Source organism: Gigantopelta aegis, chromosome 3 (assembly GCF_016097555.1).
Source record: "Gigantopelta aegis isolate Gae_Host chromosome 3, Gae_host_genome, whole genome shotgun sequence".
Lineage (NCBI taxonomy): Eukaryota > Metazoa > Mollusca > Gastropoda > Neomphalida > Peltospiridae > Gigantopelta > Gigantopelta aegis.
Window position 1 is genome coordinate 55,425,725 of NC_054701.1, and position 18,013 is coordinate 55,443,737.

Consider the following 18,013-nt stretch of genomic DNA (forward strand, 5'->3'; position numbering starts at 1 on the left):
TTTGCCATATGCTTGCCGCCGGTTACATAATAGGTACATGTAACACTAACCCAAATAACTTCCGACTGGGTCACAGTTCGAGGTGCTTTTGAGAAGTTAACACCACAAGTCTTGTGATTGGTGATAAATGTAAGTGTGTTGGTTGTAAAAGAAAATAGTTTCATATTGGCAAAACATGTATACAGTTTTATTTCATCTAGTACCACTGTGTCAAGTAGCCTTGTGCATGAAATATGTATGAGATACCGGTAAAAAAAAAAGTACTAAAATTTCGTTTAGAAACTAGGGTACTCATAGGCGCTATCCGTTATTTTTGAAATGAGCAGCTTGACCCCCATTTTTTCTGACTTACTTTCATCTTGGCAAAACATGTATGCAATTTTATTTCATCTAGAACCACTGTGTCAAGTAGCCTTGTGCTTGAAATATGTATGAAGTACCTATATAAAAAAAAAAGTACAAAATTTTTGTGCGGAACTGCAGGTAAGAGTTTTAGCCACATACGTTACTATTGTCGTCTATGGGATTTGATTTGGTAGTATACACCTTATAGGGCTATGCGTCATGAAGGGGAGAAAAGTAGAATGTGTTGAAATCAATACAATGGCATGATTTGGCATTCATGTTCAGCGCTGGAATTAAGATGCATAATTCTAGTTTACTTTATTCCTTAGTCTCATCATCTACTTCATCTATAATCAAGTTTGACCCTCGAGTACTCGAATACAATAGTTTGGACTCGTGGAGACCCTAGTGTGTGGAGGTGGGTGGGGTGGGAGGAGTATATCAAAGGCCGTAGTATGTGTTATCCTGTCTGCGGAAACACAGTGTATCATCGTACACAGGATATCGCGAGCTCCGAAGAGAAAGAAAAGCAAAATACCAACGCATCGAGATAATTTATTTGCCGTGATTACTTGTCAGATAATCAAGAGGTTATTCAAGAGATTTACATGAAAAAAGCCATAACTATGTTGTTTTTGAACACCATCGTTTCAATTAACAATACATTACTAGACAACACCGTTATTTGAGGTTTTAGACAAACATTTATAAAACTAAAAAAAATTGTGTTGTATAACTTACACAATATATTTAATATAATTTAAGGGTTTATGCAATGTTTGACATCGATGTCAAAATAATTGTTTAGTAAATCGACATTTTTGGTCAGGTATTGTGAAAATTCAGAGCAAACGTGGTAAATTTTGTTTTATCTGAAGATCTATAATTTCATATGGCTTTCTGACGAAATTATTGTATTGGCAGATTATCTAGCAAGTAACCGTATGTAATACTGTGCAATATAAATTGGCACCAAATAAATAAATAAAAAACCCAAAACGGCAAATAACTTACCTCGATGTGTTAATATTTTGCCTTTGTCTCGCTTCGGAGCTCGCAATATCTTGTGTAAGATAATACACGGTGTGGCTACTAATGAAAAAATTTAGCGGGTTTCCTCTCTAAGACTATAGGAGCGAGACCTTTTTTACCACGTATTTCCGTCATTCTACCCTCAAAAATATTTGTAGTGATTCGTTTGCAACCCTATATAGCTGTTTGGTAGCAATGCTATAATATACGATTAAATTATTTTTTTCCAAATTCGGGCATTTTCGTTTATTTCGGGCAAAACTGGCCTGTCCCCCCTACGAAAATGGGAGCCCGCACGCCTATGACCGCTTCGAAACATTTAGGAAGTTTCGAATACACGAGAGGGGTCGGGTGTATAACGAGTATATTAAAGGCCGTATTATGTGCTATCTTGTCTGTGGGATGGTGCATACAAAAGAGCCATTGCTAATAATGGAAAAATGTAGCGGGTTTCCTAAGACTATATGCGTCAAAATTACCAACGTTTTACATCCAGTAGCCGATGATTGATAAATGAATGTGCTCTAGTGATATCGTTAAACAACAACAAAACACTTTTTCGAATGTATTTGGTTTGAAAACTAACTTCAGGAAATAAATAAATAAACCCGGAATAATATTGCAAATGGATGTTTATTTAGATACTATTATGTAAACAAGATATAATCATCTTCACGCAAACAATTACTAACTGAATTATTTGCTAAATGGACGGCGCCATTTTCTATTGCGCTGGCACAGTGACAGCGGATTCATTGTTCGGCGCCGATTACGAAATATTCGGTTTGCTTCGTGGAATTTTCCGAGTGGTTCCGCCATCGGTGGAAAGAAGCTAAACTGACAATCGTCATATTATTAACTTTATGTGAGTTAAATTACGACCAAATATTCTGACAAATGCATTTTCTTTATTTAAATACAATATTAAAATCAACGGAAGAAGCCGATGAATGTCGAATAACCCCTAGGGTTATTTCCCTTGCTACTGTTCCAAAGAAAGGAAATGTTCGCTTGTGCCTGTCAGTTTCTTTTGGAGAATTTATGGATTATTTTGATAACGTGCTTTGTATTTCTTGCGTCGAGATTTTATTTTGGATCAAAATTAGCGAAAGTCACTGATGAAACAACGTCTTTTGAAACGTGTACTTCTCCCAGTTGTGTTCGTTGCAGACGACATACGGAAATACTAACACGGGCACGAACTAAACTCTCGTATCATGCATTTTCCAATGAGACGGAACACGGCGACTATATGCACAGACTATATACAGACATTGAGAACAGTTATCATAAACGAATCAAAGAGAAAGCAGGATTTGATCAGAAACCCTCCGTTTTTAAATTTACAGGTTTATCGGACATGAGGTGGTGGGATTCAGAAAACCTCGAACAATTAGGACTGTTGACATTTAAGGCTGAAGAAATTGAAGAAATTAAAACAGAACTGTTAAATCTGATGGAAAGTTCTGAGAACTCGAAATCAATAAAGAGTCTGTGGAAAATTAATAACACCCCAACTGGTGTGTGGTCCATATGCCATCTACTTGATCAGGGAACAGTGAAACAAAATGCAGTGAAAATGTGTCCCCGAACGTGGAATTTAATCCAGAAGTGTCCATCCCTTATGACTGACAATTTGTTTGGAAATATTGCCTTTACAGTTGTTCTTCCAGAGACGTGCATTACTCCGCACTACGGGCCAACAAATATGCGTCTTCGGTGCCATTTGGGTGAGTTTTAATCCCAGTTTGATCGGGGTGTAAAACAAAATAATTTATGACCAAGGCCAAAAAAAAAAAAAAGTGTGTTTCCGGTCGACCGACCGTCCCTAGTTTTCCCCCCCCCCCCCCTGACCCTAAGGAAAAATATCCGCCCGGTCCCCACTTTCCCCAACGGCCAACCCCAACCCCAACCCCAACCTTAACCGTAACCGTAACCGTAACCGTAAACTTAACCGTAAACTTAAACTTAAACTTAAACTTAAACTTAACCCTAACCCTAACCCTAACCCTAACCCTAACCCTAACCCTAACCCTAACCCTAACTAAAAATAATAATGGAGGGGACCGGGCGGATATTATACCCTAGTATTTCCTTCCTTGCACATTGTTTACATACTATTATACGATACATTTTGCACATGTAATTCCCTTCCGAAAAACATCGAGAAATTATGGAAAAGCTTTTGTAATAGAGTTCCTTCCCCTGATTAGCTACCACCGAACAGCTTGGTCGGTCACGGAAGTAACCGAATGTACGAACATAGCCTTGGTACAGGTTATTTCGATTAAATATAATCGTATCAATTCAGCTTAATTCTCGTCTTCACTTAAATCAACAGGTCTTATTATTAATGCATCTCAAATGTTTGCATAAAGTATTTAAATTAAGAACAACGAAATTAATACAAATGTCCCATTAATTTAAGGAAATATACAAACTGCATACCAATACTACCACTACTACTACTACTACGACAACAACAATAACAATAATGATAATGATGATAAATAATAATAATAATAATAATAATAATAATAATAATAATAATAATAATAATAATAATATTATTATTATTATTATTATTATTATTATTATTATTATGATAGTATTCAATTTTTTTTTTTTTTAAACAAAAAAAACAAAAAAAAGCCCTTACCTACCTACCCTAATTTTTGGGGGGATGCAATCGGAAACACACCAATTTTTGGGGGGGGCCTAACATTAAAATAATAATAATATATATATGTATATTTTTTTTAAACGGGGACAAGGGTACCCCCTACACCACAATAACATTTATTAATTTATAGTTATTTTCGTGCTTATGTATTAAAAAAAGGAAAAAAAAGAAAGAAAAAAAGAGTTATACTAATATCTTTTGTACGACGTAAACGTACAGTCAACGATCGTCGATTGTCTTCACAACCAATAATTGTTTCTTATCCAGGATGAACAATTATTCTTTACTTCTTTGAGTGTTGTTTCGAAATTTCCTTTTTATAAACCCCGAAGGCAACTATGGATTATTCAATATAGGACTATCCGAGAAAGTCCACAGCGGTTGGTTGTGCAAACAATTTTGCTTGTTATTGTTAAAAAGGAAATCTCGACATGCGGGCAGAAATAACAATAAGAAATAAAGACGTGTATTGCATCCTGTAATAAAAAATGATGGGCCAATTGACCATCTTTTTTAATATGTACAGGCTACACTGGTGGTGAGGTTTGTATTGTTTTAGCTTTTTTTTTTTTTACATCACGTTTTGTATTGCGTGTCATTCTAAAAGTAAGACGTGTATCAAAATGAAAAGTTTACCACCAATACACAATACAATGATCTGGATTTGTGTAAAATTTCAGCTCTGCATTGCATACTTTCCCAGCTACTAGTATTCAACTTTAAAAACTGGGATTTGTTTTTAATTATTATTTTTGTAAAAAGTTTTTAAAATCATTCGATATACATCGTAACATGTAATATAATTATCTATGTTGTGCATGAGAAAAACATTTATGTTTACATTTTATTTTTCAGGTTTGATTATTCCACCCAAATGTGCTCTTGATGTAGACGGTGAGAAAAGAGAATGGAAAGAGGGAGAAGTTACTGTATTTGATGATTCCTTTTCTCATTCAGTTGAACACAAAGGAACAAAAGAAGATGGCATCAGAGGTGTACTTATGTTTGATATATGGCATCCTGAGATCAACAAAGAGTTGAGATCGGTTCTTAACTATATCTTTGCTCCTGAGTAAATTCATGGTGTGAAATAATTTGTCATAAAAGATTCATCAGCAGTTTTTATCCCCAACCCAGTGCACCCCATCTTATTCCATAATTTATAAACCTCGGATCCCATATTTTCATCTTACCGTGACACCAGCTGACCATGGAACATGGGTGAATGCAGGATTTTTCCATGGAGGGGTGCATCATTTAGAAATGGCACCTACAGTATTCAGGGATAGGCGCAATGTCTAAAACGGACACCTGTAATATTCAAAAGTATAGTAACATGCATTAATATTACGTTACCCACTAAATATACAGACAAAATATCACTGTATTCATTTGCTACACAATTTTTTGAGGGTACTTAGCAAGGTTTTGTTTTTTTCAATGTAGGTGCAGCTTGACTCCTGGAATTGAGATATACTGAAGCTAGATGGTGGATATTTTCAGAATTTGATGATTTTACGTGACCTAACAAACAGCAGTGTTTTGGCGAGCTATGTCATGTCATGTCATAGGGTTTTACGTGCACATTCAGAACAAGCTGTTGTAGCGCACGCCTGTCGTGGGCACAAGAGCCGGCCCTGGCCGGCTCCTCCGTCCATGACAGGAAAGGTGGGGGGAGGGGAGAGGAGGGACCGCCTGCACTGCCGGATGCAAGGGAGCACCAGCAGCCCGATCAAATCAGTAGCAGGTGGGTGGTGGTGGTGGTGGTGCCATGGAATTTGAATGGAGCAGTTAAATGCCAAAGAGAAAAGGGTGCGCAATTTTGGTTGAGGGAATTTGGCGCAATTTTGAACGGTCGGTCGAAAGGTAAATGGCCGAGCTAATATAGGTTTTGATATTATTGAATCGAGAGTAGCTCGTTAATTTTAGATGCTGTGGTGTCTCTCTAGGTTGCCCATAGGGCCCTTATAAAGGGCCTGACCGTTTCTGGTCGAGGCATCACCAAGTACCAAGTTATTACCAGCAGCAAGTATTGGGGGTTTGGGTTGGGGAGGCCGATATTCTTTTGTTCAGCTTCCCCCGGGTGCATTGCAATTGTGTACTCGGAACGGTATTCTTTTGTCCGGCGAGCCACTTTTCTAAACTGATGTGGACCACGTTTTACTCTGGAAACGTTCACAGTCATGTAGAGGGCGGGGCGTAGCTCAGTAGTACAGCGGTTGACCGATGTGCGGTCGGTCTAGTCCATGTAAGTGCACCACAACTGGGTAACAAAGGTCGTGGTATGTACTAGCCTATCACTTGGATGATGCACATAAAAAGACTCCTTGCTTCTAATGGAAAAAAAAAGCGCAGTGGTGTCCCGGCAGTGGGCTTCCTCATTATAAGTGTGGTCCGACGCCATATAACCATAATTAAAATATGACATGTTGAGTGTGTTATTAAATAAAACAATATTTCTTTATCACAAATATGTAACGCACACTCTCGCCATTTTTGTAGCATCTGTATAACATTTGGAACGCTTTAATAAGACCACTCCTGCCCAATCTGAAATTGGCTCCACTGGTCTATAATAACTGACTAGTTCAATTCAGCTGATTTTAAGTAATGCTACTGTCAACATCCCTCATCCTCGTTTTACTGTAATTTGACCTACATTATTGTGTTTCTAGTTTGTATTTATGATTTCTTTCTTTGGTATTAATAAATATGTGAATAAAAAATAATCATTTGTAATATGATCATCATCAACGTTTTGTAACGCATCCCGCGATTCGCTTCGACTCTACGACGATACATAACGTTATTAACAAGGGCGTGACATACAGTCATAGGTTGACACGGGTATCATCCTCCCAATTACTAAAATACAATATTATTAATAAAAATTTTTTTTAAATAATAATAATTATAACAGTAAATAAAATATGGACATTGGGTAAATATTTAATTATTATAATAAGGAAAATTGTGAAAAAGATAAAACTTTTGTCTCTTATTTAATCTCAAGGGCGGGACGTAGCCCAGTTGTAAAACGCTCGTTGATGCGCAGTCGATCTAGGATCGATCCCCGTTGATGGGTCCATTGGGCTCGTTCTACCTAGTGCACCACGACTGATATATCAAAGGCCGTGGTATGTAATATCCTGTGTGGGATGGTGCATGTAAAATGTCCCTTGCTACTAATGGAAAAATGTTGCGGGTTTTCTCTTACTGTCAAAATTACCAAATGGTTGACATACAATAGCCGATGATTAAGACAACTTTAACTTATTTAGGCTCTGTTACATGGAATGGTGAAAATGTTGCTTCTGATGCATCAATGCACAGGCCTCTGATTAAGAATCTCCGTGTTAGAGGATTTTTGTCAGGGCTACTGGGAATTTTCTGCTTAATTTATAGAAGCCACTAGCCTAAACGTTTGGTTCAGCGGATATTAAAACAGTTGAAAGTGGTCGAGGTAGCAGTATACCAAATAGCATCTCGAAATGCACCTAACTTTGGTGATACATCCGGTGCGCGTACAGGATAGGGGGGGGGGGGGTTCTAAACTGGTGGGTTGAAATCGAGAGTGCAAATTGTTTGGTGGGTTGGGATCCAATCTAGATTGGGTTGGGATCGAGTGCGCAAAGTTTCTGATGGGAGCTGCGAGGCAATACCGTTTATTTTGCACTCGTGAATTGATGTTCCCTCGCCAAGTTCATAAACGGTGTGATAATTCGAGTAGCGAGTTCAGGACCGTGGCTAGAATTGTTTGTTTTTGGGGTGGGGGTGGGAGGGGCGATGGATTCTTGGAACGAATGAGCATGGAAGGCGCCTTGATACTAGGGTGTCTGGAGGGATGGGGGGGGGGGGTGAATTCTAGAGGCTCTGAAATACCATTTTGCAGCTATTTCTGGCAGGTTACATATATCAATAACCAGTAAGTGTCTATTATTTTTACCCGTAGTGAAGCAGTTTATGACGTCAAAACGTATCTAGGGAAAGGAATGTTTTGTTTTTTCGTTCCCTAGTAGTCCATGGACCGAGACCCCAAATTTAACCAATTGGTACCATCTGAGGGCACCAAACGTAAGTATGTTTTTTTGATAGGGGTATGTAATTGGATCTCAAAATAGCATGATGGACCTTTCTGCAGTGTAGCTTAGCCTTAAGGTCTCATTACACAGCACACTTCCGGTGAGAGTTCATTCATCACGGTTCTACAATAGTTCCTAATTGTGACATGTTGTGGTTCACATATTCACTTCTAGCAATAATTGAGGAAGAATTAAAACAATTTGCATGTTTAATAGTAAGCCCTCTGGCTAGATTTACCCATGTTATTTTGTAATATTGTGTACTGACATTTTGTGACATGGGTGTATCTAGCGGAAGAGACAGCCGGAGTGAAACGATTAATGAACCACCTGTTCGGACCGGTATTACAGCCAGATGCGGCGTTATAGCAAAAAAACAGACCGAAATGTTCTCAATTTTGGAGTAAAAATAAATGCTTATACAAATGTATAATGTATGTTCGCAATGGTGTATATTTTTAGTGCCAACGAGAACCTGTTGTATTGGCAATCTCCATTTGAAATTGTGCAATTTAACATGGATTTCAATGGCAGATGACATTTGTTTAGTGAGACCTAAGGTCAGAAAGTGAGTTTTAATAAAGAGGGGGTATTGTTCTGAAAAGTTAATAACGTTTCTCTGTATTAATCTATATGTCATTATATAGCTAATTTTAATCACACAAACTGAGATGAGTTTGTCAACATTCTCCAGGAATTCATTATGAACTATTCACAGCTAATTGAGGCATCACAACGTCATTTAATCCAAGATGGCCGCCAGTGTCTTAACTAGAAGAAGGAAATTGTAAGTTATCAACTAGGAAGATATTTGTATGTTATTGAATTAATTTTATGGGCAAAGGAATTTATTTATAACGACCTCGTGCTATCTGAGATATTGCATTATCATTTAAATCCATTAAGATTAAGTGGCCACATCTTACATTCTATATATTTCCCCCAATGAGTAATTTATACTTCAAAAACATGGTTTTTCTATATGGCAAGCATTTCAGTTCTCGCATTCACTTTCTAATACAGACATTGCATGAATCCAAGATTCCATAATGGTTGCAAAAACAAAGATATGACCAATTTATATGTTTAGCATCACCAAATACAATTATTTTGAAACCAATTATGTTTCCAAAAAATATCTACATATAAAGTTGCATGACATGGACCAAGTAGTTCACAATGCCAACCTTACTGCGATAAATGGGCATAAGCACGCACATCACAAGTGATTAATGTTTATACTACGAGTGACTTTAACTACATGTACGAATGATGTATTGACAGTTTGCATGTATTACGTACAATACTGTATGCTTATAGGCTGCATTTGAACCAAATACACCACCTGGTAACATATTTCTGCGGGCATCAAAGTGACTAGGTATTCTTTGTTGATGGAAATGGACAAAACTGTCGTCTGTGATGTCATCAAGTATTTCCAACCAAAACAACTAACTTCAACATTATTGTCAACTTTATAGAATGATGTCTTTGCCACTGTTAAGAGGTGGGCAGAAGAATTCAAAAGGAGAAGAGAGCGTTGAAGATGGTCCAAGATCAGAAAGATCTTGAACTGCCACCATAAAATACAAGGATAATCGACGAGTCGCCACAAGCCACGTAACCAGTACACAAGCCGCGTAGCCAATAAGAGAGTTGAAAACATTCTGAGGAATGAACACGACATGGCCAATGTTTCAGCATGCTGTTTTTCAAAGCACCTGTACACAAGTTGCAATACATGACTGTGACTTTGAACTCATGGGGCGGGACGTAGCCCAGTGGTAAAGCGCTTGCTCGATGCGCGGTCGGTCTGGGATCGATCCACGTCGGTGGGCCCATTGGGCTATTTCTTGTTTCAGTCGGTGCACCACGACTGGTATATCAAAGGCCGTGGTATGTACTACCCTGTCTGTGGGATGGTGTATATAAAAGATCCGTTGCTGCTAATCGAAAAGAGTAGCCCACGAAGTGGCGACAGCGGGTTTCCTCTCAATATCTGTGTGGTCCTTTACCATATGTTTAACGCCATATAACCGTAAATAAAATGTGTTGAGTGCGTCGTTAAATAAAACATTTCTTTCTTTTTCTTTCTTTGAACTCATTGGCATCGTCATATTTTCACCTCTTGGAGTCTTCCCAAACTTGAAGAAAGAACTGTCTGGCAAGCATTATGCAAATGATAATGACATGGTTGCTGTGGAGAACGTTCTACACCACCAGGAAGAAGCCTTCTACACCAGTGTCACGAAGGCACTCCAACATCGTTGGCAGCAGTGTTATTATTAAGCAACTGCGTCAACGCAATCCATCTTAGTTAGGCTCGAAACGTTTCAGCCACCCACAATTATTTCATCATTCCCTATTTCTATAGCATTTATACTTATTGCATTTTGTAAATAAAACAATGTTTCTCCCCATAACTTGGCAATTACTAGTATACTAGTATGATTATACCATCACCAACTCATGGTTAAGACGTATGTTGGAGCCGGGCGCGGCTGTTGTTTATGGTTTGTCCTCCTCAGTCGTGTCCGGACCCATATACTGGATCCTATACTTTTTATTGGGGCTGCTGGCATTATTGGTGTAGCTCAAATTACGCTTGTTGGTTGGTTATTTTTGCCTGTATTGACTGTTTGCGTCATCTTTGGCGTTAGTTGCTTTTGTTCTAGCACGCTTTCTCATCTCCGAGGGCTGTCTTTCGCCGTCCACGGATTATAACGCTTCGCGCTCTATCCGCTTTTAAAGAATTTTCTCTCGGCTTGTTTTAACAGTTTTAAATTTTATTTAATTATTTTAAATGTTAGTTTGTATGGATGTGTGAATGTATGTTTATTTAGTTTAGTTTGGTCAGCTTCAGGTTTGTATAGGCTGGGGTCCATTATCTGGCAATAATGCACTCCATCCTTCGCCGGCTTGTCCTTAACAATTTTAGGTTTTGTTATTTAAAAATTTATAATGTGTTTGGCGTTTTTTAACTTTAATTGTTTACTGGCGTGCTCTTTTTAATGTGTTTTGTTTTATCCAATTTTTAAAAAATATATTGTTCTTTGGGTTAACTGAGAGGCGCAATGGGTCTTCGCGTCGACCGGGTGCATTTCCTCTACCATGATTTGCTAAATTTTAATTTTGTCTTAAGTATTTAATCTACTAAAGTTATTTTTCTGTAGCCAGGGCTGGGTTAATTACAGTGTCTTCCATCACTTGGAGACCCCATCGCTGGTTTAGTATATTATTTGTTAGGGGAGTGGTGCTGGGTTCCGGCTGGCGCGACGGTTGGGCGGATGGGGGTGGTGGTTCGGGGTGGGTGGGGGCAGGGGGGGATGCCACCAGAAATTAGGGGTTAGACGCCTAGGCGTAGGCGTTTTGGATTTAGGGAGAGATAGGATTGTCTGGGGCCTTCCCCCGTCCCTCGCTCTCCCTGATCCCCCCTCCACCTCGGCCACGCTGAAGCTACAAATGGACCCGGTACCTCCCCATAAAGGTAAATTACTGTTAGTATTATATTTTAATATCAACCTCCTGTGACAACCTTCAATCAACAATCTCCATCTTCGTTCCAGATAGGGCTTAAAGTTTGTTGTATTATTTTAATTTAGAACGCCCATTTAAAATGGTGAAAAATTTATTAGTCTAGGAAAATTTTGGATATAATAATAGTTTTTAAATAAATTTTGGGACTACACCTTCAATTTTTTTTTTTTTTAATATAGTTAAATTTGTCCCCCTATATATATTTTTAATTTTTGAGTAAAATTCTAAATTATCCCATTAAATTTTCTGTCCCGGAGTAGACCTCTGGCTATCCAGAACTCAACCCCGGGTTAGACATGCTTGAAACCTTTGTGGTATGGAAGCATGTGAATAAATAAATGAATGAATCACCATCTCAACTTAGTAACTATGTATTCAAGTAACAACAAAAGGACTGCTCAATGCTACGAACAAAAATCCACCACCCAGTAATCAATGATCTAATGATGTAAACCGTAGATTTAAAAAAATCCAACCCACATGTATTTAGCCACTTTACTTTCGTTCTTCTCATAACATTGTGTAAAGTTGCTGTTTAGTGCAAAGGTTGTTCGAGAATTTGTCCCATGAGAGCTACAGAAAATTATATAGCAACTGAGCTGTTAAACACCTACGTTTCGCATATGTTTTGTTGAACCGCTACACCGAAATAGTTACATGATTTCAGAGGCGCTTCTTTTGATTCCAGTTCAAATGATGGAGCTACTAGCAAGAACTGCAATGAGCAATGGGGAAACCGCAAAGAAACATTAACATTTTGCAAATCATTTGATGATTCATGCCTACTCAGGCTGTGATTATGCTGCCATAATATAAAGGACTGCAAAAGCAAGAGTTATGAAAATTCTGTCTGAAGCATTTAAACATATTAAACTTATACGTCACAAAGGACTTTACATTCACAGATGTCGCAGACGTCGATTCGTGAACAAAAACCGAAGCTTTAGATCATTTCCACAAATAACTATCCCACGTGGAGTGAACACATTCACCATTTGAATTCGTCCAACCGATTTAATGCACCTTGTTAATCAATCTTTTTCGATGACTGAGTATCCATTATCAAGAGACCGAAAATAAGAATGGTAAAACTGGACTCCACAATCTTTACCGAAACAACAGTCATTAGTTGCGACTTGCCCATTTATCACAGCCGGGTTCGCATTTTTTTTTTTTTTAATATTTATTCACAGAACCCCTGTTTACATTTGTTATCTGTCCCCACCACAGGGATGAAGTGACAGAGTTACAATACAAAATTATTTTAAGGTAATATAGTATCAATAAATGCCAACATAATTTAATGTACATATTTGTATTACGGTTACATGAAAATTGGGCAGAAGAGTCAAACTTTATTCTGTAGGTCGATCTATTTTAACATGATCAGGACAACAACAAAAATTTCACTTGTTTTAATGAATGAGTGAATGAATGAATATTTAATGACACCCCAACGAAAATACATCGGCTATTGGGTGTAGAATATCAAATATCAATAAATTAAAATTTATGATAAAAACCGGTATCTCTGATTTTAAAACGAGTTCTGGGTGGAATCGAAAACACTCCACCTTCAAACACATCTCTTGTTGGCGTAAAATGACTACACTCCACCAAAATGTTGGCGTAAAATAACTACACGTCACCAAAATGTTGACGTAAAATGACTACACGCCACCAAAATGTTGACGTAAAATGACTACACTCCACCAAAAAAACTGCATTAGCCAGTAATAATTCACTACATAATTTATCTTGGACACTTGTCCTGTCAACGCAAGATTCACAAGACGGTACAGAATGACATATGAGATAGTATTACGGATGTCATGCAGGAATCAAAAACAATATCAACGAAAAATGTCCGTTATTTAGCATTATAGCAGATGAACTTACAGATGACATTGAAAATCAGCATAATATATACTGTCCTTGTGCTTAAGGTATCTTACGTATGGGGAAAAGAAGGGGATTCAAGAAGGGCTTCTTGATTTTACTTATGTCAGTCGGGGAACCGATGTTCATCTGTTTGAATTAATGTTAATAGTATGTAAAAGGAAATATTTGTATGTGCTTATGTGTTTTTGACCCCTCATTTTTTTTACAATAGGTACGAAGACAGTCGAGAAAGTTTTGTTAGCCTAACTTCTAAAATATATATTATTAAAATATAAACATTAAATTCAATATATAGTGAAATTTTAGTTTTAGTTTTAGTTTTAGTTTTAGTTTACTGCAATATTCTAACCTTTTTGATGCGGTATATATTTTGAAGCGGAACATCCAGATAACTTCTGAATGACCAATATTCAAGAAAAATAACTCCAAACAACTGGAAACGATGTGTGATGGTCCACAATTTCTATAGTAATAATACACGTCAAAATTAACACCATAAAAATAAATTTTAACCCTATCGTCACATGTAAACCATATAGCCCAGTGCAAACATAGTCACTATTTGTACATTGATAGGGTGGGGTAAATTGACAACACTTCGAGGTGTTTTGTTTGTTTATTATTCTATTATTCAAAACAATGTCCACTACACATTTCACATTGAATACATGTTGATATTATTTTATGTAATATGCATTTAAACGTAATTTAATCCTGACCAAATATAATCGTTTAAATTGCCTGTAAAACAAGGAATATAGAAATATATTGTTGTAGGGGTGATCTAATTATTTTGTATTTAGTTCACTAGTAGCAGACGACAATGTTTTGTGCAGCAGGTTAGTAACATTAATTGTGAAAATTTAGAGATACCGGGAAGTTTATGTATGTTAAAAAAGTGCCTTACGGAAAATAGTAGGCCTACTTTTAGTTGCATGGCATCCGAACCAAATTGTTAACAACTACAATAAATTACTCTGCTACCTTTAATTACCGTTACATTTCCCCCAAATTTTGTCCAGACACAAGTTGTAAAAAACCCATTACAGTGACATAGATTCCACATATGAGACTGTAACGATGTCACCAGTATTGACTTTGCTGAGATAGCATAGGACAAAATACATGCAGTTTTCTTCCGTCTGCCATTTTGTTTTTTTTATGGAATACTCTTCAAGAGGGGTGAAAACCTCCAAAGTATGTGACATAATTAATATAAAATCAATGATCTCTAGTGGTATCATTAAAAAATATATATATATATATATATATATAATTAAAAAATTAATATGACGTCATCACGTTTGCTTTTATATCAAAACATGTTACGACGTTGTTAGATTAAGTCATATCATTTCACCCCTCTTGGAGAATATTCCATAAAAAGTCAAAATGGCAACCGGCACAAAATTACATGCTTTTTGCCCTATGCGATCTTAGCAAAGTCGATATAGGTGACATGGTTATCATCTAGTATGTGGAATATGTGTCATTGTAATGGTTTTTTCAAGATTTCTGTCTGGACAAAATGTGGGTACAATCTAACGAAAAATAAAGGTGGGAGCAATTTTTTCCATTTTGGTTCGGACAGTAGTTAATGACGTCGGATGTCTGCTTTATCCTGTGAAGGCAAGAATGGGAAATTCAGCAAGGCTCTGCTGAGCGGAATTTCTCATTCGGCCTGAACAGTATAAAGCGGATATCCGACGTCATTATAACTAGTTATTATCTTTATCCTGCATACCATAAAAATTAATGGGAAAAGCTATTAAAAAAGATAAAGATAAAAACTTTATTGCATATAAAGATTCCACATATGGAACTGGATGCAAAACATATTATTTCTGTTAATTCAGCCACGTGCAGAATGAGGTCAAATGAGCGATTTTGTAGTGTAGCTAAGCGTATGACGTCGCACGACTGACGTCAGTAGGGAATAACTCGTTAGTTCTGTAGAAAAACGATTCAGTTTACAATGGACATAACCGTATGCGGTATGCAAATTTGTTCACGATTATACATGTATTGCCCATAATTAGTCCTTATTTAGTAATTTTGTTTGTTTCTTGTTTATGCATGTTTTGCATCCAGTTCCGTATGTGGAATGTTTATACGCAATAAAGTTTTGATCTTTATCTTTATCTTTATGGAGTTTTATTGTCTATTTGATACCCGCAAATGTTTCATTGTAAACTGACGGCGAGTGCGTTCTGTATTGTGATTGGTTAATTACATTATTTTTCCGGGATCAATTAGGAGATAACCATATGGAGTTTTTAGATTTGCGGGTGTTATTGTCTATTTGAACCCGCAAATGACGTCATTAGCTTTCCGGGTGTTATTGTCTATTGTAAACTGAATCTTTGTTCTACAGCACTAATTGTATATTTGGTATTTCTTGAAAAAAATACCTGGCTACAATCAAACTGTAGACCCTTGAATCGTCAACTTCGACTCTTTCAATTGCTAATGACGTCACTTTCTAATGACGTCATGAGCTTTCCGGGTGTTATTTTCATTTGATCCCGGAAAAAGAATGTATTTAACCAATCACAATACAGAACACGCTCCAGTCAGTTTACAATAACCAATCACAATACAGAGCACACTCGCCATCAGTTTACAATTGTTAAATACTTACCGCAAACTGGAAACATTGTTTTATTTTTATCAATAAAAATACTTTCGTCAACAAAAACGTCTGCATTTGACGTCACCGATTTTCTTTGGTGACGCACAATTTCTATTTAAAGATAGCGCGCCAAAATACATACCGCGCCATAATACATACCGAGACGATAGGCCCTACATATAGAATACTAAACGAGTTTGCCTGTTATACCATTTTTATGAAACAAGTGAACAGTTTTGGTATCTCACGAGCGAAAGCGAGTCAGATACCAACACTGTTCACGAGTTTCATAAAACGGTATGAAAGGCAAGCTATTTTAGTATTTTATATATTAAAAACCAACTGCAAACAAGCCGCAGGGCAGAAATAACCAAATGTCAAGACCTACTACAGGTTATTTTCCCACGAATTGGGTCAACAAGTGATCAACGCCATACGTAAACTTAAACGACGTGACAGTGAGTAACGAGACGTCATCAATGTACAGTTTAGATTTTGGCGCGAAGCTTGCATTAATAAGTTTTTGAAATGCACAATAATGACTGAATTGTTGATCGGACAGGCAAAGACTGAGCTGAGTGAATGAGATTAACTAGATGTGACGAAGACATTTTGTACACGGCCGTAAAAACAAAAAAGGAGAGAGAGAGAGAGAGAGAGAGAGAGAGAGAGAGAGAGAGAGAGAGAGAGAGAGAGAGAGAGAGAGTGAGTAGCAGGTCGACGACATCGTTTTGGCCCAAATATAACGACTAATCTTATTGCAATTTCATGGCCATATTTTGTAATGGTACACTTTTAAATTATACCATTTCGTACAAACACGGTTAGATACATTAATAATTTCTCAACAAAATATTTTCAGCAGCAATTTTAAACTCACTCAGTGTTTTCTAGCGTTCGGAGAAAAAGGACGCGTCATGCACAGTTTATTTTATTGCAGGAAGATGCAAAGTGACGTCATTTGAATATCGACGTCATTAAAATAAAAACAATTTACCCCGTCAGTCTGCGCGCGCCAATATTACATTAGTTAGATATTGAGTAACTGCTATGACATAATATCTCACTGGTGTGTGATAAACTAAATTATCACATCATGAGTTTATTACATGGATATCATGGGTAAGTTATAGAATAAATCTATATATTGAATATATATAAATATCTTTTTTTCTTCTTCTTTTTTCTTTTGTGAGAGAGAACATGACTCGACTCCCTCTAGAATCGTCGCCCTCCACAGCCTATGGATAAGTCCCTACACGGGCATTTGTCGAACTCTGTCTATTGCCTACTAAGAAATTACATATCTAAGGCCATGTAAAGAGTTAAAAGACTTCTTATTATTTTCTCTTTTAATGCGGGCCTGATAAAGACACATGAACGCATGAACGGAAACATAACAATATGCAAATGGTATATTACATCAATCCAACTTACACCCTATCCGACTGGTGTACAGGCGACTTTCTGCCCAATAAGGCTCTTCGATAGTTTGTTGAATTTTTGTGACTCACTTTGCCATATATGGAATTTGTCTCGTTCACATTTGGTATGCGGTACGGAATAAAAGCAACCAATCCACAATCGGTAGATTAGATACGGCGTTTTTAGAATCGAAGGGATAGTAAGTAACACTGCTGAAACACAATCAGTACATTTATTAACTACATTTAGTATCTGTGACTTTTTATCCATTACTATTATTTTCAATTAGTTATTATTCTAAAACAATATTGTGGATTTTCTGGTATTTGAACACTGTAAAATTAATCCAAGTTTATTTCCTTTCGTTCCTCTTAG

At 37.0% G+C, this 18,013-nt stretch overlaps 1 protein-coding gene across 2 annotated transcripts; it reads left to right on the forward strand.

Annotated features, from left to right (window-relative positions):
* Positions 1–2,005: 2,005 nt before the first annotated feature.
* LOC121390830 (aspartate beta-hydroxylase domain-containing protein 2-like) lies at positions 2,006–5,733 on the forward strand. 2 transcript variants are annotated; one of them, XM_041522723.1, is made up of 3 exons: positions 2,006–3,107; positions 4,916–5,053; positions 5,507–5,733. In XM_041522723.1, exons 1-3 carry the CDS (start codon positions 2,381–2,383, stop codon positions 5,515–5,517), a joined length of 876 nt encoding a protein of 291 aa, XP_041378657.1. In that variant the 5' UTR covers positions 2,006–2,380; the 3' UTR covers positions 5,518–5,733. The 2 variants fall into 2 exon arrangements, with proteins under 2 accessions (XP_041378657.1, XP_041378652.1); XM_041522718.1 differs by having other exon boundaries at positions 2,008–3,107; positions 4,916–5,733.
* Positions 5,734–18,013: the final 12,280 nt, after the last annotated feature.